This window comes from Podarcis erhardii (genome assembly GCF_964252035.2).
Source record: "Podarcis erhardii genome assembly, chromosome: 2".
Lineage (NCBI taxonomy): Eukaryota > Metazoa > Chordata > Lepidosauria > Squamata > Lacertidae > Podarcis > Podarcis erhardii.
This window is the reverse complement of record NC_138498.1, coordinates 70,152,982-70,177,366: the sequence shown is the minus strand read 5'-3', so window position 1 is coordinate 70,177,366 and position 24,385 is coordinate 70,152,982. Positions and strand designations below refer to the sequence as shown.

General features: G+C 49.8%; 1 protein-coding gene across 6 annotated transcripts in view; it reads right to left on the bottom strand.

Moving 5' to 3' along the window:
• Window positions 1-218: 218 nt before the first annotated feature.
• DBN1 (drebrin 1) overlaps window positions 219-24,385 on the bottom strand; it is a 40,169-nt gene continuing 16,002 nt past the window's right edge. The window contains exons 1-15 of one of the 6 annotated variants that reach the window (XM_081850209.1): window positions 20,589-20,612; window positions 16,863-16,918; window positions 15,766-15,878; window positions 13,776-13,850; window positions 12,649-12,795; window positions 12,061-12,138; window positions 11,301-11,452; window positions 8,110-8,173; window positions 7,760-7,819; window positions 7,092-7,203; window positions 4,522-4,662; window positions 2,957-3,091; window positions 2,099-2,841; window positions 1,382-1,484; window positions 219-1,209 (exon numbers count right to left, since the gene is read on the bottom strand). In XM_081850209.1, the coding sequence (XP_081706335.1) occupies window positions 1,139-1,209; window positions 1,382-1,484; window positions 2,099-2,841; window positions 2,957-3,091; window positions 4,522-4,662; window positions 7,092-7,203; window positions 7,760-7,819; window positions 8,110-8,173; window positions 11,301-11,452; window positions 12,061-12,138; window positions 12,649-12,795; window positions 13,776-13,850; window positions 15,766-15,831 (1,947 nt within the window). In that variant the 5' untranslated portion in view covers window positions 15,832-15,878; window positions 16,863-16,918; window positions 20,589-20,612 and the 3' untranslated portion in view covers window positions 219-1,138. Of the gene's footprint in view, window positions 1,210-1,381; window positions 1,485-2,098; window positions 2,842-2,956; window positions 3,092-4,521; window positions 4,663-7,091; window positions 7,204-7,759; window positions 7,820-8,109; window positions 8,174-11,300; window positions 11,453-12,060; window positions 12,139-12,648; window positions 12,796-13,775; window positions 13,851-15,765; window positions 15,879-16,862; window positions 16,919-20,588; window positions 20,613-24,385 lie in introns of those variants that run through there. The other 5 variants (XM_081850207.1, XM_081850208.1, XM_081850210.1 and 2 more) reach the window with 5 other exon arrangements.

Below are 24,385 nucleotides of genomic sequence, written 5' to 3'. Positions count from 1 at the left end.
TGCTTAAAATAATAATTCCCCTCAGCTTTCATACCCCTACCCCATCAAAGTACATTTTTGGCCCTTAAAAGCAGCTACTGAAAAAACTCTGAATAAGAGATCAGCCGTTTTGTGCCTGTGGAATATGCCCACCCGACCACCCGGTGGTCTTGCGTTGCCTCATTAATCCTGCCCCACCTTTGAAAGCAAAAAAAGGCACCCTGTACTACAAAGCCAGCTGCCCTGCTTGGAATCAATTTATTTATTAACATACATAAGCACATTGCTGTTACAGAATTTGTGCTTTCAAAAAAACAATTACTGTACGTGAGAGAAAGGAAACCAAGCATGGAATGAAAGAGGAAAGAGGGTAGGGAAAGAGGAAAGGGTTTTTTTTGGAGGGGGGAAGAGCCCACCCAGAGTCTCCCCTTGTCCCAGGCTCTCAGGGCAAATAAAGGCCTAAGGAGAAGGGTCTGAAATGGGCTTATTTCTGAAACAAGAGGGGCATTGGGGCACAGAACTCTGGAGGGGGGAAAGTTCCTTGCTGCTAGAGCCCAGAGATGGACGGGGCTCTCCTTTGCTTCCCTGGGTGCCTCAGGTGTGTGTTGGGGGGACCAAACAGAGAAGTGGGGGGATGGGAGCCAGAGCCTTGCCCAGACAAGGGCCATTTTATTGCCATATTTTATTTTAAATTCGTGCAAAATACTCAAAACTCTGGGCAGAGTCTGAGAGGAGGAAGCGACCCTCCCCACCCACCCCCAAGAGCAGCACTCACAGGAGATCAACCCAGATGGTATACATGGCATTTGGGGGAGTGTCAGAAAAAACCCAATGGGCTAAGAGGCAATTGGAAGGGGGAAGGATCTGCAGGGAAGCTACCAACAAAGAGGGGGACCAGGCAGATTTACACGTTTCCTATTTGACAACATTAGAAAAACAGGGAGAAGAGAGAGAGAGAGAAAGAGAAAGAGAGCTGGAAAAAGTTACCCCGGAGTACCATGGAGAATATCCTGTCTGGCTGGGGCACAATCTTAGGCCCTGGACCGCAGGGCTACAATACGGAGCAAGCAGGCACCAGGCCCTCACTGCGGCTGCTCCAGGCTTGCACTCGCTGGGCTCGCTGGGTGCAGGATACAGGAGTCGGGCAGGGGAGCTGGCCTTAAACGCTGCCCCCAAAGTTCTCCTCGTCTTCTGGCACTGGGTCCGCATCCCAGCAGGTGATATCAATCTCTGAGGGGGGAATCAAATGCATGACCTGTGAGGGAGGGTGGCTGGCTCTTTTCCCCCCTTTGAAAAGGGGTGGTCCCCAAAGCCCGCTCTTCTAGGGGTCCCCAGAAGAGGAAGCGCAAAGGTGGATCTTCCCATCCTCCCTCCCACCTGCCCATCCATCCCTGATCCTCACCTGGAGGCTTATTGTAGAACACTGGAGGAGGAGCTTTAGCAGATGGTTCTTCTGATTGGTTAAAGTCTTCATCTTGTGATTGGCTGAAATAACCCTCGCTGGTCTGGAAGAGAAAAGCAAAACGTGGCATGTGCTGTGCTTTGGAAGGTGTCCCTATTCTTTCCCTTCCCAGTTAACCCAGAGCAACAATCACTTTCTGGTTTTGTACTCTCAGACAACGAAGGCTTGAGGAGTAAAATGCTCAAGCTACCCATGAGCTAGCACGTGTGAAAGGGTCCAAAAGTTTGTGGAACATGCATGGTCTAAAGACTGCAGCAAGGTGCACATATTAAGTTGTTCATCATCATTCTTCAACATTAATAAATAAAGGAATATTTTGTCTGTGTGTGTATAAATAAGACATGAAAGAAGATGTGTCCTGCATAGGGAAATTTTTAATGTTTGATGTTTGATGTTTTACTGTGCTTGGTGTTTTAATTTGTTGCAAGCCACCCAGGGTGGCTGGGGCAACCCAGTCAGTTGGGCAGCACATAAATAACAAAATTATTATTATTATTACTTCTCCAGTGGCAGGGCCCAAAGGAGACACACTTTAAATGAACACGAAGCAGCAAGCTGTGGTACCTCATGATCCTGTTTTGATCTGCAAGGCAGGGCCAGGAGCTTTCAGAAGTGCTCCCCAGGCCCTGCTGCCAGCCTGAGCACCCCCCTCCTCACCTGCGTGCTTTCCTTTTGGGCAGTCTCCCCGTTGGTGAGCAGCTGGGGCTCTTGGTGCACCCCGGAAGCTTCCTGCAGGGCGTGCTGGTAGCTGAGGGTCATCTGGTGCAGCCCCTCAATGGCAATGATGCTGGCTGGCTCTTCATCCTGCTCAGCATCACAGAAGGTGGCCGGGGGCTCGGGCAGGTCGTTGAAGTTCAACAGGTTGTCTTCCAGGAGGCTGGCGGAGGGTGGGGGCTCCACTGCCCCTGGGGGGGCATCCACCTCGACCAGCATGGGGGCGGCGGCGGGCGGCCCGTCGTGAAGGTCCCACGGGGCTGGGGTGGGGGGCCCGCCCTGGAGCTCCCAGGCGTCGGGAGGGGTGGGCTCGGCAGCGGCGCTGTCGTTCTGCCACAGGTCGAGGATGTTCTCTGACGGCGGGGCGGGGGGCTGGGAGAACCCAAAGGCCTCGCCCAGATCCAGGGCGCCTTCGCTCTGCATGGGCAGAGGGGCTGCTGGGAACAGAGGCTCTTCTTTGGGAGGCGGGGCATCTGGGAACAGAGGCTCGTCTTTGGGCTCTGGAAACCCCAGGTCTTCCGTGGGGCCAGCCCCGCCTTGCTGCGGCTCTGCCCAGTCTGCTGCCTGCCAGGCTGTGGCCCCCACAGGGGGCTCCTCGGCCTTCTCCATCGGAGGCTCCACGCTGGCAGGGGCCCAGCTCATTGCGGATGCCACCGCTGTCTCGTCGCTGCTGGGGCTGGAGGAGTCTGCAGAGGGGAGGAAGCGAGAGAGGAGGTTCCTCAGCAGACCTGGAGGGAGGGAGCCCGCAGCCCGAGGACCCGGGAGAGGGGCAAGCCATAGGGGCGAGGGGGCTGCACGTACCTTTCAATGCACCCTGCTGCGTTACCTCATCCAGGGCCCGCTCAATCTGCTCCCCAACAGGCGTCGAGGCTGTGCTGGAGTCGCAGGGGCTACTGGCGGAGGCAGAGACCTTTCTGTGCGTTTCCGACTGGCTGCCTGTGAAGGAGCCACATGGGCACTCAGGTGGGGAGCCCACAAGTCAAAGGCCACGACACCCCCCTAGCCACAGGGCCCGCCAGTTGCGCTCCCAAGGACGCAGGGCAGCTTCGTTTGAACAACAGCGACGGCAACAAGGCACCAAGATCCGACTCCTCCTGAAATGTGCCATTTCCCCAACTTACCCAGTCGACAAAATTAACCGGCTGCCCTTAAGCGACCCTAACCCTACAGCAAGTTATATGGCATAAAGGTTTCGCTTTGCTTTTTGCGGACAAATGTGTTGGAAACTGAAGGAGTGAAGAAGGGAAAAAAGCCCTCTTTTGTGGTGGGTGGAGGCAGAACTCTTGTGTCATGTACAACCATGGGGGCCCTGAAGTTCTCTATGTCAAATGGCACTTAAAATTAGGAATGAGGAAACCGTGGCTCTCCCAGCTCCCATTGTCCACAGCCATCATGGCCAAGGGTCAGGGATGATGGGAGTTGTAATCCAGCAACACTGGGAGGCCGCTTTCACCACCCCCTCCTTTATAGAGTAAGACATATCCTCCCCTTTTTACTATCTTTGGAAGCAGAGTCTACAGGAAAAAATAACACTCCTCCCCACTGCAAACATCAGGTGAAGGGACAACTTTAGAAGGTCGTCTCTGTCCCAGACTTAGTACTTCCATCACAAACCCAGTTCGCTCAGTATATCCACCCTACACCCTGGTTCAGGGACATCCCCTGTTCTGTAGTGCAACTGCCCCCTGCAGCATGGTGTGTGTGCCCGTGTGCATACTGTTTGTCTCTCTCTGTGTGTGTATATGTGTGTGTGGTTCATCTTCTGTTTGCATAGATTTTGGCTCCCCCTTTTCTAATCTGGCGAAACAGATGCTCTGTTCTACAGTCACAATCAGCCTAACTGGTTTTCATTTGAGGCTCTCTGTTCACTGCCTCCACCCTGCCTGTAGGGCATCAATACACTGGCCTGCAAATCCATGCTTGGATTTACGGTGTAGCTACTGATGTTGAGAAGTCCCTGTTGCGGCATACCTAACCGAAGCTGTTTTTTAAAAGGTGAACCAGACGGGGGCATAGATGTGGGGTGCCAAAGGGGAAGTTTCCGTCTTATATAAAAGCCAGCCCTCCCGAGGGTGGTAGCTGCTGAAGCATAACGCTAGGCCCCTCTCCGCTCTTCTGGGGCTACACTCCTGCCATGCAGTGAACACGAGAGAGAGCAGACCGTGCCCTGAGTCTTCCCTGGTCCAGTCTGTGGGGCCAGTGTTTCTTGGACACTCATGGACTCTTAGTCCTTCCTTTCAGAGATGCCTGCAGAGTGAGAATGTGCGTGACCAAAGATACAAGGTGCGGGGCGGGTGGGCAAGGCCCCCGAAGCAGCTGCCTCCCCAACCGACTCCCCAAAGCCCGGCTGGGGCCTGGCTACCTACATGGGAAGAAGGAGGAGAGGTTTGGTGTGCGGTGGCAAGAGATATAGGGGAAGGGAGTCCGTGGAGGGGAGGAGGAGGAGGAGGAGAAGGAAGGCGGCCCACTGTCAGGTGTCTTTATGAAAGGACAGTGCAGACGACCTGCTGAGAGAAAGACAAGACAGACGGACGGAGACAGAGAAAGCAGAAGAGAATGATCAGTCTCCCCTCCAGCTGCCCACTCCATCTCCCGCCCGCCCCCCTGCTCATGCCACTGGGCAAGCAAGGCCCACGTGAGGGGCTGGGGAGGCAGGGGAAGACTGTGAGGGAGGCGGGTCTCTGCAAAGGCAAGGAGGAGGGTGGGAGGAGGCTCCTGGGGGCAGCAGTGCAGGGTGGGGGGCTGGGGAAAAGCAAAGGCAGTGGCTGGGGGGCATGAGGGCCAGGCTGGAGCAGTGTGGAGGGGGCAGGATGGCATCAGGAAGGCTGGGCAGTGCAAGAAAGTGAAGCGGGAGAGAAAGAGGAAGCTCGGAGGCAGGATACGCAAGTGGTGCCGGGGAAGACGAGTTCATGCCAAGGTCCCTACGTAAACTGGTCCCCAATAGAGAGTCGACCTAAACTATCACATAGAAGTGTGAACCCAAAGCCGTAATGCAGAGGGCTCCAGAGAGCAGAGTTCATGCCTTAGCCCTGAGGCAGGGATAGTCACAGCTGCGCCATCCTCTGTGGTGGGCAGCCCAAGGAGCCAGAAAAAGCCACAGCAGAGGTGCAAAGGAGTTCTCTAGCATGAACCACCCATGGAGGCTGCTGCAAATAAAGCGCTGAGTCTCTGCGCCTCTTTGCCAAAACAATGCCTGGAGGTTCTGCAGCCTACTCAGGTCTGGTGGGCTGTACAAAACTCACACGCAGCCAAGAAGTGTGTCCTAAGCAGCAGCCAGGAATTGAGGTGGGAGAGAGCACAAGAGAAAATCTCACCCGCTGCTGCCCCTGCTTTCTTTTGTCCAGTTCCTTCCATAGGGAAACCTGTGGCCTCCCAGACAATATCAGGCTACACATCCCATCTCCTCTGATCATCAGCCATGCTGGATGAGGCTGAAGGAGCCCAGCGCCTCCTGGAGGGTCATAGGTTCTCCCTCCTAGCTACAGAGACACAGTCTTGCTTGATGAAATAAAAACTGTGGCAGGATTTCTGTCTTGTTTACATTGGCTTATTCCTAGTGTCCCTTTGCTCACCTGCCCACCCCAGCAGTACCATTCTTCAGACAGCACTGTCAAGGGCAGAAACAGGCTGCTAGGCCGGAGCATCCCCCCAAGGCTGGCCAATTCGATAAATAACAGCTGAGAGCTCCTGCTGCCTAGCTAACATCAGACCCATTCGCATACTGGGATGATGCAACTGAGGTGATGGAGGACCACTTTGCTGCATGGACACCACTTGGAAACTTCCCATCAGGGAAGCCAATTGTCTGCAAGATCCAGACACCATGAAAGCAGGGTGTGGTGATGACGGGCTGCCAATTCAGATTTAGCCCAGAATGGAACGTTTTCTACATCAATGACTACATGATAAATGATATTTTGCTTCCACCTTAATTTCTCAAAGGGTGAGAGGTTCACTATAGTGTCCTCAAAGACAGATGATCCCCCAGACCCTGTCTTGAAAATCAAGCTATGCTAGATTTGATCCACAGCCCAGAAACACACGCCTTGTGTGGCGTTGGCATCAGCAGCAACCTCTGATCCAGGAGTGATATTGTGAGCCTTGAGCAAGAGAAAGGCAGGACAACCTGGGCCACAGATGTCTCACTCTAAGCCCCATGTGCTGGATAATGATGTAGTATAACCCTGAAGATCTCATTTCTACTGTTCTCCAAAACTGATGAAACTGTTGCTGTTTTGGACAATGAAATAGATATGAACTAGAACACAGTGGTATCTTGGGTTAAGTACTTAATTTGTTCCGGAGCTCCGCTCTTAACCTGAAGCACCACTTTAGCTAATGGGGCCTCCTGCTGCTGTCGCGCCGCCGGAGCATGATTTCTGTTCTCATCCTGAAGCAAAGTTCTTAACCTGAAGCACTATTTCTGGGTTAGCGGAGTCTGTAACCTGAAGCGTATGTAACCTGAGGTACCACTGTATATATATCCAACAACAACACCTAATCAAATTATTGGACGCAAAACTTGGTTATATGTGATAAGAAAGGACATAAGTCTTTTGTTATAGTTAGGTATTTGCCACTTTTCAGGCTTTCATAGGATGCTGGCTGTTTTCCTTATGGTGAGACTCAGCAGCAGGGAATGTCTCTTCTCTGCACCTCATTCTGTGTTCAACTGACCTCTGGTCATGTTTTTGAGTTTTGCCTTTGCTTCCTTAAACAACCCCCCCATCTGCTCATATCATCCGTAGCAGACATTTCCAAGTGTCTGGATGCCCACTGCCTTGCCCTGAGATTTATACTTCCCCACCTTCCATTCAAAAACAAAAACAAAACAAAAACCAGGTTGCTGAAATCTTCCTGACCGCTTCCCCACCAACCCTCATTCCCCCATTTTCTGTACTCCCTGCCTGAAGCAGTGCCGGCGAGGGCTCTCTACCTGTTCTGTTGATGGGCGGGGCTGTCTCTGAACTGGCCGAAGCCACTCGCTCTTGCTGCCTGAAGAACTCGCGGGGGTTCTCGGGCCTCTGAGCAATGATGGCAGCCGCCTCCTGTCAGGATGCGAGGGGAAGAGGCAAGAGAGGACGGTCAAGGGCAGCCCAGTCCACAGGCCCACACAGACCCCGTCATAAACCCAGCCCGAACCCCCTCACACCCAGTGCTGCACCTCCCCATGCAGTTGCCAGGGCAACAGTGACAAAACATGATACGTGCCACACACAAACAGTGTCCCTCACCCCATGCCCCAACCCCACCCCCAGCAGCAGCAATGGCACACAGTGACGGGGGGGGGGGGAGAAGAAAAGTGACAGCACTACAATCTGTCTTCCTCTTCTGACAAAATGGAACATGTATGTAAGCAAAGGAGAGACGAGGACAGCCGGGATCCCGCCTTGCTCCCCAGAGAGAGAACTGATGCCCAGCCTTGCTTAAGCACAGACTTCCGCTCATCAACAGCACACTCCAGCTTCTCCACAGGACAACAGTCGCCAGAATTGAAGGCCCCCCCTCCCCGCCAAAACTCTCCACACACAAACGCGACAACCCTCATGCAGCAAGAGTCCTGCTGCCTACACAACGCATGCTGTGCCCCGGGGCCGCACTCACCTCCACCTCTGACTCAGACTTTTTGGGCTGCTGCCTGTCTTCGTCGTCCTCCTGCTCCCCCTAGGGAGAGAGGTCAGCGTCAGCCCCAGGGCACCTCAACCACACCAGAAGACCTACATTTGTCTGTCTGTCTGTCTGTCTGTTTGCTTTACTGTTATTCTCCTGGCCTAGCACAAAGCTGGAGAGAGGAAGAGCTCTTGGGCAGCAAGGCGTCCTCACCCTGGCTGCAGAGTGGGTCCCCAATGTCACCAGCCAGCCTTGGTGCTGAATCCCTACCTCTGCCAACCTCCTTGGGGGAGCCAGTGGCACAACTGGACAATCCTCCCCCAAGCTCTTGAAGCATCACTTACAAAGATGGACTGCTCCTTCAACCGCTGCTTGGCCTCCTCCGCCTCCAGGGTCTGCTGCTTTCGCCTGGTGGGAAGGGAAAGGAGGAGAAGGAGGAGGAAAAGAAGGCTTGAGAGATCCTGGTACTGGAATGCTAGGGCCTGGGTAGGACAGGCCGCAGGCTGTCTTGGCTTTCTAACATTTAACATCAATAATAATAATAATAATAATAATAATAATAATAATAATAATACCCCACCCTTCCTTGCAAAGCAGCAGGAAGTAGCCAATCAGTCAAAAGATAGCCTTCTCCATTCAGGAACCATGGAGAACCGTCTGACTTCCAACTTTATTCCAAAGTTGTGTATATTTGAAATTTTCTGTTGCACCTTCACTTAATCCTTATTATGCACCATTTCCCCCATTAGCTCTTATTTCAAGGCCTCTTAAATCATTTTCACTGGTCTCTAGAGCCCACTCTAAAGCTTGTTCTGTGCCTATTTTGCCAGCAAGCAGGAAAATCTCTTGGGCACCTCCAGATAGCATGGCCTTTTTTTGTTTCCTGCGGGTATTTTCTGCAATGTGTCTTTGATGCAATAATAACGCATTAGCCGTGGATTTACACTGGACAGCCCACACCTCATCCCGCTTTCTGGGTTGTTTGGCAATGCTACTGCATGTGCTGCTGCACTATTGCCATTGGGAGGGAGGGGCACCCTTTTGCTATAGCACAGCCAAAGCAGGACAACCCACCCATCCCAGAAGCTGCAGGATTTCAGCAGGAAGCGGTGGGGCATGCACCAGCTGGAAAGGAAGCAGCAGATCCACCTCTGAACTTTCGCAGGCCCAAACCACATTGAAAGCGGAATCACGTATAGCTGCCCTGATACCATCTTGAGCACAGATCATCATGCTTGTGTGATAAAAAGAACATTTGGAGGGGCTATTATGCCTTCTGTTCTGGGAGCCCCTCTGCTAAATGCCTCCTGTCGCTCCGCGTTTTGCAAGTGTGTCCCATTCCAAATCCCATCCTGTTTCTGCCTCCCACCTTTAAACGGTTACCTTCTGAGCTTCCTTTCTTAGGTGTTACACTTGACATGTTAGCCTATTGCATTTCATACCTTGTCAGCTCACCAAGGTGTTCCAAGTTCTTATCCTACCACTTGGCATTCTGTCTGCTGCATGTTCACCTACCTAGGAACCACTGTTGTGTATGAAAACGACAATGTGTTTGTACTCTTAATCCAGCCTACCATAGCTGTTTGGATATAAACCACAACACGAGAAAGTATGCCCAAATATGTCCTGCCCAGGCTGGGTCCAATCTATCTCTCTATTAAAATTTCATCACTGCCACTCATGCAAATGCAAAATGATTTAAGTGCTTCACTTCAGAGACCATAATCGTTCAGCGGTTATGAAACAGCACTGCCATCCGACACACACAGCCCTTCAAAGAGCTGCAGAAGTCCGGATAAACCTGGGAAATCACAGAACAGGGACTGTTTATTGCACATATGGAATATGAAACCATTAAAGGCACATTGGCTACTGTTGCATGGTTCCCTCTGCTCCCAAATGAATATGCAGGAGGTGGGAAAGACCTATAATTTCAGATGTTTCTTCAATCTATTCTGGTAAGACACAGGGCAAGTGGTATGGCTTTGACCAAAGCAGCCAATCCTTCTGTCATCAGAAGAAGTAAACATCGTTCAGCCTGGACACTGAGGTCCAGCGCTGAGGGCCTTCTGGCAGTTCCCTTGCTGCGAGAAGCCAAGTTACAGGGAATCAGGCAGAGGGCCTTCTCGGTAGTGGCACTTGCCCTGTGGAACGCCTTCCCACCAGATGTCAAAGAGAAAAACAACTACCAGACTTTTAGAAGACATCTGAAGGTAGCCCTGTTTAGGGAAGCTTTTAATGTTTAACAGACTATTGTATTTTAATATTTTGTTGGAAGCTGCCCAGAGTGGCTGGGGAAACCCAGCCAGATGGGTGGGGTATAAATAAATTGTTGTTGTTGTTGTTGTAAATTGAAAGCTTTGGATTATCCTACAACAACAAGGGAGAACAAACAACTGGGAAAGGGCACTGTGCCAGGGTGCTGCTGTGCAGTGGCTTTCAACCACACATGACTGCAGGAAAGAGCTCTTTCCAAACTCAACTGCTTAGCCACCCCCCCCCAAATCTGCCATGAAATCTTTCCGAAGAACACACTCAGGTTTCTGCCAGGACTTTGGGGTCTCATCTCTATTCAGTGTGAAGTGCCAGACTGTGCTCCAACATAACATGGCAGAGAACAATCAGCAGTGGTGGGCAAGCCATTTTTCAGGGAGAATTGCCTGCCATTAATGGTCTTCACTGGCTTTCAAAGAGCCCCAAGATGCCATGGAACACAGCTTGAAAACCACTGGTATTATAGAGAGGAAGTAGAATGTGGATTGGGGAGGTTCCAATTCCCACTCACCCATGAAGCACTCTGAATGACTTTAGGTCAGCCGCTACCTCCCAGCTGAACCTACCTCCTAGGAATGTTTTGGAGGAAACAGCTATTACCAGCGCAATACATTCAATAAACATGTACAGTGGATGCTTGGGTTGCGAACGTGATCCGGGCGGGATGCACGTTTGCAATCCGCAGCGTTTGCAACCCACAGTGGCGTGTCTGTGCATGCATGGGTTGTGATTTGGCGCGTCTGCGCATGCGCGACCGCCAAAACCCAGAAGCAACCCATTCTGGTACTTCCGGGTTTCGGCGATCCGTAACCCAAAAAAACCGCAACCTGAAGCGTCTGTAACCCGAGGTATGACTGTATATGACTCTGTGAGCAATTAAATTGAAAACAGCAAGAGGTGAGGCTGATATATACCTCCAACCGCACTAAATAATCATGCTGAGTTCAAGCAGACTCTCACCACCATCAGTACTGGCAGCATAACATTCAGGAAGGACCAAGAGGCACTTAGGCCTATACAAACAGAGGGAGGAGCAACAGGGCAGCCAATGAAACAGGGCCACTTTTGCTTCCCACAAGGAAGCAACGTGGAAGAGGCATCCTTGCCTGCAAGCAGGATTAGAGCACAAGAGCCCTCTCCCACCTGTTGGACGAACCGATATTTGCCCATCTTGGCTTGCTAAGGAACCACCCGTGTTGCCTCCTTGGCTCCCTTTCCAGACAGACAACACCACGGCCAGACCCTCCCGGCTGCCCCTTGCCTGTGTTCCTCAATCTGCTCCTCGCGCTCCCGGTAGCGCTTCTCTCGCTCCTCCTGCTCCTGCCTCTCCTGCTCCATGCGCTCTTGCTCAAAACGCAGCCGCTCGTCTAGGGCCTTCTTCCGCTCCTCCTCCTTGCGCAGCTCCTCTTCTTTCTGCAAGGGACAGAAAAGAGGGAGAGGGTAGGTGCTGCACCTCACACAGAAGGGCTGGAACAGGGATGAAGGTAAGGAAAGACATACGTGTGTGTGTGTGTGTGTGAGAGAGAGAGAGAGAGAGAGAGAGAGAGAGAGAGAGAGAGAGAGATATGATGGATTAGATAGATAGATAGATAGATAGATAGATAGATAATAGAGATAGATGATAGATGATAGATAGAGATGATAGATAGATAGCTAGATAGATAGCTAGATAGATAGCTAGATAGATAGCTAGATAGATAGATAGATGGATGATAGGTGATAGATGATGATAGATAGATAGATAGATAGATAGATAGATAGATAGATGATAGAGATAGATAGATAGATAGATAGATAGATAGATGATAGATAGATAGATAGATAGATAGATAGATAGATAGATAGATAGATAGATAGATGATAGATAGATGATAGATAGATGATAGATAGATAGATAGATAGATGATAGATAGATAGATAGATAGATAGATAGATAGATAGATAGAGATATATAGATAGTCATAGCTAATCACAGACTTGACCTGCCCAGGGACAGGGCTTCCTTGGTAAAACTTTTCTACCTTGGCCTGCTCCCAGAACTGCTCCCGGTTGAGTCGCTTCATCTCCACAGCAGCATCAGTCTTCTGGTAGGTGGTGCCCTGAAACAAAAAAATCAAATCAGGTCAGGAGAGAGACGTGTATGTGTGTGAATGAGCACACACAGATAACAAGAGAACTTGCCAGGTTCTCACTGCCCTGGTGTGTTTCACAATGGTTTGTAACAGCATGGGGGTAACTGACCAGAATATTCTTCAAGGCAGTTCATAACGTATGCTGGAGGATTTGCAGTGCACCCATTGCAGCCAGGGAGGTTAATCTGAGGTTATTGCTAACTGAAATGTCCACTCCACTGTAACCATCTTTCTTACCCTGCGTCAACAGCCTTCCAAAACCTGGTGCCTGCAGATGGTGTTGGACTACAGCTCCCATCTCCCCCTAGTCCCAGGCCATGCTGGCAGGGGCTGATGGGAGCTGTAGTCCAAATCTGGGGAAGGCTGCCCTAAGTAGAATTTACTTTCAGCAGACCAGCCACACCCAAGCCCAGAAGAGGCTGGTGCTGCTTCTCCCCAACAAGGGGAAAGGGGGGCATGGCAAAGAAGGAGCATTACCACGGGCTGTGCATTCTCATCCTCACGCAGGCGGAGACGGTGCAGCACGGGGCTGGCAATGCGGGCGAGGCCGTTGGAGAGCCGCTGCCCAATGGCTCCTGGGTCGATGTCTTCCACGCTGCTAGCGTTGACAATGACATCCACACCCTGTTGAGACATTCAAACCACACTGAAAAATGAAGGTCCGGCCACCAAGCTGGAGAAGATGACATAGACCTGTCTGTCCTCTGAGGTTCCAGGGAGCAGGACTAGGACCAGGAAAAGAGATTTCAGCTCAGCACCAGAGGACACTTCCTATTTATTGGGAAGAGAGCTGCTAGACAGTAGACAAAGACTGTGTTGGGAGGTGGTGGGCTCTCCTCCAATGGATGAGCAGATTTATCAGGGATACTGTAGCTTCAAAGGCGGGGAACCCCTTTCAGAAAGAGCCTGCATTCCCTCTTGGGTAGTTTTGTGGGGGGCTGCTTGCCAGTGATGGGCAGCGCCAGAGGCAAAAGCAAGCAGGGCAAAGGATGTGTGACATTTACCTTTGTAGAGCAGGCTCTACTCCAGCCACACAAAAGCCAGAGGCTTACACCCACCTGTGCACCCGCTACCTGCCTACCTAAACTGGGCAAGCAGGAGGCATGATCATGGCTCAAGAACATATACCAGCCAGGCAAAAGCACTTTAGAAAGCCACAAACTAGGCTGGTGAGGGGCAAGGACTAAGAAGAGTCCCAAGGGCTGGGTGGAGAGGCCTGGAGGGCCACATCTGGCCCCCTGACCTCAGGTTTGCCACCCCACTTGAAACTGCATTTTGCATTGAGCAGGAAGTCAGATGAGGATTTAAGGCAGCTACCCTGGAGGACAACAGCGGAGACCCAGCAGCTGACACAGGTCTCCTGCCAACAGCTCACAATCAAAACTCCTTGCCCATCCCAGATGTGGAGCCTGTGTCCTTCCAGATGTTATTGGGCTACACTCTCTGTCCACAACTGGAGGGCCACAGGTCTTTCCACCCCTGCATTGCAGGAGAACCATGTTCCCTCTTTCACAAAGTCCAAATCCCTTTTCCACAAGATGAGAACGGACTGTTGCATAGGCACTCCCACCTGCGCACCCTTCCCCAAACAGTTTGCCACTGACCTGGAAGAATTCCGCGACTTTGGCCACATGGCTGGCGCAGGCACACTTGCGGGCATCAGCAACATCCTCTCCCACCTGCCAGGCATAAAGGTGCACAGGGACGGGGAAGGTTAGTGCTGGAAGATGCCACTCTCGTGAGACAGCAGCAGGCAGCATCTTATTCTACATGCACATAGAGACACAGGCTACTTGGGAGAGCATCCTGAGAGCTCAGAAGGAGGAGGACAAGGGCGGCACCAGCACGCAAGAAAACGGGATATTCCTCTGGATTTTTGAATGGAAAGCAAGAGCAGCAAGGATTTTCTCTGCAGAAAGGTCTTCCTTGATAATTTTGGATGAGATGTAGACCAGACATATCACTGTGCCAACAAGGTAGGGAAGAAACACTGCCCCACATGCCTAAATCTGCAGCTTCTTCTAAGTCCTGGAGCATCAATGCTTGGCAGGAGGTTTTTTGGCGGTCTTTTTGTTAAGGACTGGGAAATGACACAGAGAGTACATCTTATATTCCTTTACAGTAGATCTCACCCTTGCGAAGGGGGTCTTGCTAGGGCTAGCAGCGATATTCAGTGGTTTCCAAATGGCTGGATATTTGTTGTTCATTTCTGCCCCTGGGCAGCACTTTGTAATGTGTTTCTTCTTTTAAGTCACCCTTCCCCAACCTGGTTCTCTCCAGATGCTTTTGGACTACAAGTCCCATCAGCCTTAGCCACCATGGCCAATACACAGGGATGCTGGAAATTGTAGTTCTGCCCGGACACTGAGGTCCAGCTCTGAGGGCCTTCTGGAGGTTCCCTTACTGCGAGAAGTGAGGTTACAGGGAAGCAGGCAGAGGGCCTTCACGGTAGCGGCACCCACTCTGTGGAATGCCCTCCCATCAAATGTCAAGGAAATATACAACTATCTGACTTTTAGAAGAATTCTGAATTTTTATCGTGTATTTAATATTCTGTCAGTAGCCGCCCAGAGTGGCTGGGGAAACCCAGCCAGATGGATGGGGTATGTATGTATGTATGTATGTATGTATGTATGTATGTATAAATAAATAAATAAATAAATAAATATTGTTAATAATATTATTATTCAAAATGTCTGGAGGGCATCAGGCCAAAGGCGGCTGGTTCAGACTGTTAAACCCATATTTCTACAAAGACATTTTTTTAAAAGGCCTAGTGAAAGGAACTGTCCACAAAAGCAGTATTTAAAGATTGTCACAAGCTGGGATATGTCAGGTAGGATAGGAAGCAAGTCTGGACAGAAAGTGGGAAGGAGAAGGAGCCAGCCCAATGTGTCAGAGTGGTCGACCCTTTCAGATTCATTAAGGAAATGGAATTTGTTCCACTAGAGGGCAGTGCAGACAAATCAATGGAAACCCAGCAGTCAGCAAGGGTTCTGCTAGAAAGATCAACCTCCACATTGCAGGCCTCTTCAGAGCCAGCCAGCTTTATGTGCCCCTGTATTCACAGCCCAAACAGCACTCATGCCAGCCTTCACAAATGATGGGCTGGTGCTTTTTCCTACACAGAGATTATCTTTAGGTAGAAAATGACTGTGCACAATTAGGCCCTACGGTTGAGACACCAGGGACCTACCATCAGCCTTCGCCATTCAGAGTTTCTCAAACCTGGGTCTCCAGCTGTTGTTGAACTGCAGCTCCCATCATCCCTGACCACTGGTCCTGCTAGCTAGCAATGATGGGAGTTGTAGCCCAACAACAGCTGGAGACCCAGGTTTGAGAAACACTTGGCTGTTTCTGAATTCTCCACCCTAGTTTGAACAGGGCTGCCAGCTCCAGATGCCAAGAAGATTCCTGTGCATAAAGAAGGCTGAATTTCTCCTTGTCTCACCATAGTGGGAGGAAAAGCTGAACTGGTGGAACATTCCCTTCCCATGCAGTACCAAGGGCCTCTTTTTGTGTGGCCCAGTCAACTTTAATATTGCTCCCCTTCAGCACAGAGCAAGCTACCTCCCAGACTCTTGTTGGACTTACCCAGTTAATGAGGACATATTTAGGGAGGGTGGCCTGAGGGTCTTTGACACTGCAGAATCCGTACATCACTTTCTGGTTCTCAAAATGGCTGGAGAGTTCTTGTAGGCCGCCAGCTGAAGAAGCAAAGAGACAGATTTTATGGGACACAGACCACACTGCTCTTTCCCTTAGGGACCTGATGGGGCACTGCCTTTCACAGAGCCAGCGCACTGGTTCATCTATCTCAGTATGGTCTGTGCAGATTGGAGCAGGCTCTCTGGGTTTCAAGCAGGGAATCTTGGTATCTGGAGATGCCAGAGACTGGACCAAAAACCTCTGCATGCAGAGCAGATGACACAGCACTGAACTTCGGCCCTTCAGGTGGGTAGACAGAGGAACACATGATAAAAGGGACTACTCTCTCAACTTACGGGGTGTGCCCTTGCCACTGCTCATGGCCATTTACCTCCCCACCCCATGCCACTTCAACTCTAACCCTGTTGAAAAAAATGGGATTTTTAGTTGTCGTCTATTCATGTATGCGACGACAGCAGCGAGGATACTACTGGCCCAGAGATGAAAAGAAGACGAAGTTCCAACCAGAGAGGAATGGCTGATGAAGATGATGGACTATGGCGAAATGGCGAAACTGACTGGGAAAATCAGAAACCAGGAAGAGAAGAATTTTAAGAAGGAATGGGGAAAATTTACAATGTACTTAAGAGAACACTGTAAACAACTAAAAACTTTGGTGGGATTTGAGTAATGCTTGTAATGTACAAAAAACTATGGAAAAATGAATTACTAATTTTTTTAACAAATTAAAGAAAATAAGATAAGCAGAAGGGGGGAAAAAGACTGATAATGGTAACCATGGAAGGGTGGAGGGGATTCAGAGAATCCTAATTGAAGAGGTGAATGATGTGTTTGAATTTAAATTTGTTATGTAAAACTTAATAAAAAATATACTTTAAAAAGAAAAAAGGGGATTTATTTTTTTTTGTTTTTGTTTTACGAGAGGGAAGTTTGGTGGAGCACTGAGAACTGCCAGGACTGGATCGGCTAAGCAACATAAGGTTGCCCAGCAAGGAGGCAAGGGCAGGGACAGGAATACTCACTTCCCGAAGCAGCCAGTTTCAGGTTATCGGAGTCATCTTCGTAAGTGTACAAAGCCCTGCAAGTCAGAGAATCACACAAACAGGTTCGGAGAAGCATGTACAGATAAGGGCAGGACCGCGCAAATCCTTCACTATCTAACTCTTGCACTGAGGAAATGCAGTTATAGTGCTAGGTAAAATTGGAGGCTAGGGCTTGGATTAAGCAGATTTGCACATGTTGGCTTATTTATTGCCGAACTGGTTCTGCTCCTGTAGCCCTCGAGTAGCAGGGAGACAAACAGCACAGAACCACAAAGCCCAACCACATAGTCACTGCAGTTGTAGGACTTCAGAGATCTTGGTGGCCTTCATACACACTCTTCTTAGCCCCCAAGGTCTACAAACTTGATTTTTAAAATAAAACGTAAGTTTCCTGGTATGGTCTATGGACCAACACAATAAATACTATTTTAATAAAATGAAAGTTGACCCTCAGGATGCTGAATTTGGTATTTGTGTGGTGCTTGCACATGATGCACAATAATCACAGTTCTGAGTAAAGGACAACAATGCCATGTCTAGAGAATGCCCCTCATTCCAGGGAAAGCCTTGCATTACAACATAATATATTTCAACCCCTCTGAAAGCCGTGCCCCAGGAAAAAGAAAGAAAGCAACAGATATTTCCAAACTTGCTTCCTTCCAAATCACATGTGGAGTCTAGGGGAAGAAATGATGGGCTCACCCACACAAATCCAAGATGATGTTCACTGTCATAGGGTGATACATCTACCAGTGTCTTGGTTAGTGAGGGAAGATCCACAGCATGCTCTAGGATCCTATTCTATCACCCCTGAAACTGCTCTTCCTTCCACTTGTCCCCCAAAGATGCACATTCCACAAATTTGAGAATTATTTATAGAAAGCAGCATGTATATTGGGCAGCAGGCACCCTCAGAGGACCAGGCCTCCTGGAGCATGCCTGGAGCAGAGAAATTAAAAATGCCCTTGAGCAACAGCAAACTGCCTGTCTCATGTGTGATTCCCAGATGGGCTATTTGGTTTGTGTGCATGCACAGACATAGAGTCATTTGAATTAAACTATTTTCAGTAGATTTCCTAAGAAAAGCTCTGCTGAATCAGACCTTTTGTCTGTTCTGAACTTTCTGCCACTAAAGAGCTAAAGAGCCCCAGACCCAAATGTTGTAATCTTTCCTTATTTGGGAGTTTCTCCAGCCTCCTGGTCACTCTGGTTGCCTGTTTCCAAACACTCATCCCAGACTAGCAAGAGGCATTCTCAGGCTTCAAGGACTCATTCCAGCCAGGCAAAAGCACTTGGGTGGGAAGGAGGGCCTGTGAGGGCGCAGGGAGAGCTACGAAGGCCACATAGAGAAGCCTAGAAGAGTTGCATTTAGCCATGGGGCCTAAAGTTCCTCACCCAAACAGATGCAACCCAGGACTGGCCTGTGCATGCAGGATCCGACTGGGCTCTCCGTTCCTCCTGTCAACTTGTGTAGGTAAAGCAAGCAGGCTGCCATATTTGATATCACCAGTGTAGGCAAGTTCCCTACACTGGTGGGCTCAGTCTCCACAGACAAGTGGCCCCTAGTGGGTCCAGTCCCCCGCAACATGATGTAGACTGCAGGGGTCAGCAAACTTTTTCAGCAGGGGGCCGGTCCATTGTCCCTCAGACCTTGTGGGGGGCCGGACTATATTTTGAAATAAAAAAATGAACAAATTCCTATGCCTCACAAATAACCTAGAGATGAATTTTAAATAAAAGCACACATTCTATTCATGTAAAAACACGCTGATTCCTGGACTGTCTGTGGGCCAGATTTAGAAGGCGATTGGGGCTGGGCTGGATCCGGCCCCTGGGCCTTAGTTTGCCTACCCATGATGTAGAGCAAGCATTTCTAGAACATGGCTGCTCCTCCAGCCTGCCTAGAAGAAAGCCACCATCCAACCCTGCCCGCCCTTTTTGTTTTACATTCTGTCTGGCAATGCTGTGATAAGGAGAGGCGCTCCCCAAGGTTTCAGCTGGTACATCTACCCCAACTTCACTTCCAGAGGAGGAACAGCAGGGAAGAGCGATGAAGAGAGGATGTACAACATCTCCTACATTACGGGGGACAGTCTTCTGTTTGAGGGGATCCTCTGCTAGAAAGGTCATTAGGTCTAGGCCTGATTGAAAGACGAAAGAACCCCAAGATGGTATGTGGGTGGGTGTGGTGCCCGCAGGATGGGATGGGGCAGGGTGCGCCAGAATCCCAGAGCCCAAGCCATGTTCTGTTCCTGTGCCCAGCAGGCCCGTGTTACTTTTTTGGGCAGCGCGGAGCCTGCAGGTGCCTGAGCCACCGCGCCACTCCCAGGAGAGATGTGTAGCTCGGGCGTGCTGCAGGCTCCATGGTAAGTGCTACTCCCTGCGGTGTGGTGCCCAGTGTGCCCCACCCCCTGCGCTATGCCTCTGGGCAGGCACAATCACCGCAAACACAGAAGTGGCACAAAAGGGGCAAAAATAGCCTTAAAGAAGCACAAAAATGGCACAAAACAGTGCTTAGCAACCCCACAAGCCTTTGCATCAAGGCCTGTGGGGAGCTTGAGCAAGGTTTGGAGGGAGCGATTGTGGCGTTCATTTGCAGGCTTTTTCAATTGTGTTCTCATTACACAATTGCACTTAAATGCGTGGTGCCTCGGAACGTAACCCCTGCGTAAATGGGGAGTCGCCTGTATTGTATTTCTATTCAAATTATACTGAATTACTTCTAAATTTGCTTCCCTACAAAACTATTAGAACACGGTTTTTAAAAATGCAAATCAGCACCTGCCTTTGTCCTCTTCTCTCGTTGATGCGCAAGAAAGATGCTTCGCTGGTATCAGTTCCAGGTGCTTTGTGCTCAAGTGAGAGAGATCCCCTCCGCCCATATCCCCTTGTCTCCTCAATGCTGCATGTGCCCGCAGGCCACATGCAAAAGGATGAGGGAGGAGCTTCTGCTAAATGGGGAGAAATGAATGCACTGCTGCAGCAGAGGCCTCACCCCTCCAGGATGGTATAATTGTTGCCCACCTGGGGAGTAAGACCCACTCACGCTTCTGGCAGTGAACTGCCTGCTGCCCAATAAGAATGTGAGGGGTGGAGTGGGGTGGGGTGTTAAGAGGCGGAGAGGGAGAAATAGTGAAATTAAAGCAGCAGTAGCAGCATATCAATGAGCCATCAGGGCTTGTGTGAAGGGGCCTCCATGGAAACCGTCTCCAAGATACCACCCTCTCTTCCATCTCTGGCGGGGTATAGCCATTCCCTCCATCCTTTGCCAATCAGCCAGCAGAAATCACAACCAAAGGCTTTCACACCCTAGCCGAGAGCACATGGGGGTTCTGTTCTCTTCGCAACCTCATTTCGAGACCTCATGCGAAGGGGGAAGGAAGGAGCACGGAGAATTGGTCCAGGTTGTGTGGGCGAAGAGACCGAAAGGGGGGGAGACTCCCTCAGCTTATCAAAGCAACCAGCATCTCTGTGTCACCATGGCAACCACACTGCCATCCAGCTGGGACACAGTTCATATGAGGAGGAAGGAGGTGATTTACAGGGGAGGCTGGGTGGTGGGGGTGGGGGTGGGGGTGGGGGAGGGAGGGGGGAGGTATTCACTGGCAGCTGGCCCCAAATGCTGCTCCTCCCGTGCGCACCTACCGCCATCCTCTCATGGCAAATTGGTAGGTGCCTTCCCTGCCCGGCCTTTCCACAGCTTACAGTGGGAGTTTGCTGAGTTGTGTCTCTTCCTGGGCATCATGTGCTCCATTTGCTGACCTGCCAAATTCTTTGGCTGTTTGCATTCCAGTAAAGGCCGGGGCGCCATATGACCTCGGTTCCTTGGGCCAGAATCCTGCTAGAGTCAGAAGGGGAACTCCGTTGGCAGGAGGAAGGATGCTGGTTGCCGGGAATCGCAGGTGGGCAGAGGGCACCCGCTCGCAGGCATGCAAGGACAGGGTGCTGGACTAGATGGGCCTGTTGGCCTCATCCAGCAGGCCTGACACATGTTCTCAACTCACAACATGAACTGGTTGTCTTTACTCCCTGGCCCCAAACCTTCCACAGCCGCATCTCATCACAATATTGGCTTTAGCAGAAGTTGCTTACACCATCGGTTTATCTCTTTGTTTCTCTGTGATAAGTCTAGTCCTTTGATATCGGAGGAGGGAGCAAGGCTGGCATCAGCACTTGGCATCCTGCCAGGGTCTAGCAGCCTGGTAAGGCCTCTTCCTGATTACTGCTTATGAGCCCTCGCCTTAAAGATTATCAGGCTCAGCACCAAGCACCTGAATACAGTCACCTTTTTAGTTTTCCACAACACCCTCAACCTATTAGGAGGTGTGAGGAACTTCAGGCCTGTGGGCCTAATGCAGCCCTCTAGGCCTCTCCTTCTGGTCCTTCTGCACCCCCAGTGTGTTTTTTGCCTGGCAGAGATGTGTCTTTGTGTGCTGATAACACCTCCTGCTTGCCTGGACGGAGAATAACGTCGGATGTGTTTACTTTTGTAGTTTCCACACAGTAAACTGCCTACTGCTGGCATGTAGGCCTTGGAAGGGTCCACAGAAAAGAATGCAGCTCTTGGGCTGCCCACTGCAACCAGGCAAGGCCCCCACCTCCAACCCACTGACAGAAGAGACACCCCACCAGATGACACTTTGTTCACAGCATATGACTGTCTTCGACTGAAGGGAGTGAACAGTTGCCAAGGGAGGCTGGAGCTCTGCCCGAACCTCCCCATCTCACGTTCACACACATTTTAGCTAGATCAAGGCAGTAAGCAGAGGGTGGGTGTGTAACAGGATGAAGGGGCATACAACCATGCATGCTGTGGAGAAAGAGCTTCTCCGTCTCTCGTAATATTAGAACTCGGGGCCACCCAATGAAGCAGAAGAGTAGGCGGCTCAGGTAGACAAAAGCGAAGTTCTGATTCACACAGCGCATAGGTAAACTGTGGGATTCACAGTATGTGGTGACAACCACCAACTTTGAAGGGGGATTAGACAAATTCATGGGTGATAAGGCTACCAATGGGATCCCATATTAGAGGCAGTATGACTCTCAGGGTTCGAAATTAGCAGGAAGCCAGGCGATTCTCCATTTGCGAGCACCTCAAAAAGTCTGGGTGCCATTTTTTTGTGCCTGGCTGACACTCAAGGATTACTGAAATGTATGTGCTTTGAAGCTTTGAAGTATATGTTAAGGATAGACAATATAAGGAGTGTAACAATAAAGAATAGAATATTTTGAAAACTGAAGTATGGTACCAATATTTTTATTTAAACACCAAATTAGAAACGTATTAACAATTTATGTTAGACATATGATATTAACTAGTTGTCACTTATGTGACTTGCGCATTACTTCATGCTTATCACAATAATAAATAAAAGGTGTTGCTGCCCCCCCCCAAAGGTGACTAGACATTCTGTTTTGGCGCCCACAACCCAGGTTCTAGGAGCCATCCTAGCTTTGCTATCCCGATTTCTAATGCTAAATTGACTCTAAAGTTGCTGAGGAAAATGGGTGGGCTGCTAAGGGCTTCCCAGAGGCATCTGGTTGGCCATTGTGGGGAATAGGCTGCTGGTCCAGATAGGCCTGTGGCCTGATTCAGTAATGTTGAAACTACAAGCCTGCCTTCTTACTCCTTTTCCCCAATCACTGTGCACGATGCTGCCATGTTTCTTGGAGTAAGCTTTGCCCCTCCCTGGGGCTTTTCCCACTGATTACATCTGGTCTTGTATCTGGGCTGAGGTTGCTGATTGGTAGGTCTTTATTTTGCCATAGTAAGAATAGAGGATGCTCAGCATTTTTATTTCATGACTTGGGGAGGGTTACTGTGACGCAGGTGGCGCTGTGGTCTAAACCACTGAGCCTCTTGGGCTTGCCGATCAGAAGGTCAGCTAGTTCAAATCCCTGCAATAGAGTATGCTTCCATTGCTCTGTCCCAACTCCTGCCAACCTATCAGTTTGAAGCACACCAGTGGAAGTAGATAAATAGGTATAGTTGCAGCAGGAGAGTAAACGGCGTTTCAGTTTGCTCTGGCTTCCATCACGGTGTTCCATTGTGCCAGAAGCGGTTTAGTCATGCTGGCCACATGACCTGGAAAGCTGTCTGTGGACAAACATTAGCTCCCTCGGTCTGAAAGCGAGATGAGCGCCGCAACCCCAGAGTCACCTTTGACTGGACTTATCCAAGGGTCCTTTACTTTTTACTGTGACCAAACTGGAAAAAACATGACATCTGTTGTTTGACTGTACCTTCAGCCAAATTGATTGGGGGGCGGGGGGAGAGGAAGAATACTATTCTTAAGCTCATACTACATGTATATTAATAAGGGGGTGTTGGAAAAGAAACCTACAGAAAAAGAAACCCAATTTTTAAGCTTTTTCTACACATCTATGGAGCTGGATGAAAGAGGGCACCTATGGATTTCATAAAACTGGGAGGGAATATTTGCCTATGGGTCTTTTTAGCCTTCCAAAGCCATCAGCATTTCATAGCATTATAAGCAGATTTTTATTACTGGCTATTGCTGCCTTTCGAACAGCAAATGGTTAGACAGTTCATCTGTGTGCTGAAAGCACCCACGTCAGCTAAAAGTAAGCTGCCTGTTGGTTCTTAGAATAGCATATTTTTACCCAAACAACCTGAAGGGACACTCAAATGTTTGGATGAGATTAAATGAGAATGATGTTATAAACAGTATTGCAATTGATTTGCCAAAGAATTTTTTTTAAGAGGCAAGAGAAGAGACTTGGGGACTGTCGTGCCAATGCTATGCTGTTCAATACAGCTATGATGCTCTGATATAAAGGTCATCTCTTGAAACAAAGGACGTCTGGTAACTATGGCTTATGCAGATATGGAGTCACATGAAGCATACACTGAATTTATTTATCTATCTGTCTCATTCCAACAGGCAGGGGCCATGGCTTTCTGATATAGAGCAGTGTTCTTCAACCTTGGGTGCCTATTTGTTGTTGGACTCCAACTCCCATCATCCCCAGATAGCTGAGCCAATGGCCAGGGACGATGGGAGTTGTAGTCCAACAACATCTGGGCACCCAAGGTTGAAGGACACTCCTGTAGAGTACATGCTTTGCACACAGATGATCCCAGGTTGAACTCTTAAGGCAGAGCTGGATGACCTTTTTGGCTCTATGCGGCTGCCCACCTGTCAATTGTATGTCATTGGGTGATTTGGTGCTTTGAAGTACCCAAGTCAGGATTTCACCTTGGAAGCAGCAAAATGTAACTAATTCTCTACCCCTCTTTTTGTTTTAGCAGGGATTTAAAGGCAAACCCCTTCACACAGCCATGCAGGGGCAACTGCTCAGCCATTGCAGAATTAAACCCTATGCTTCTGCTTATCCGTTAGTGTCAATGAGTGGTATCTGAAGATTGACTTGGCATCAAAATGGAACCCTTGGTGCGTCAAGAATGGTCAGATTCCACAACTCTTCTCTAAGGAGCTCATGCAGCCTATATGTGAGCTATCTGGTGCTATCCTCATTAA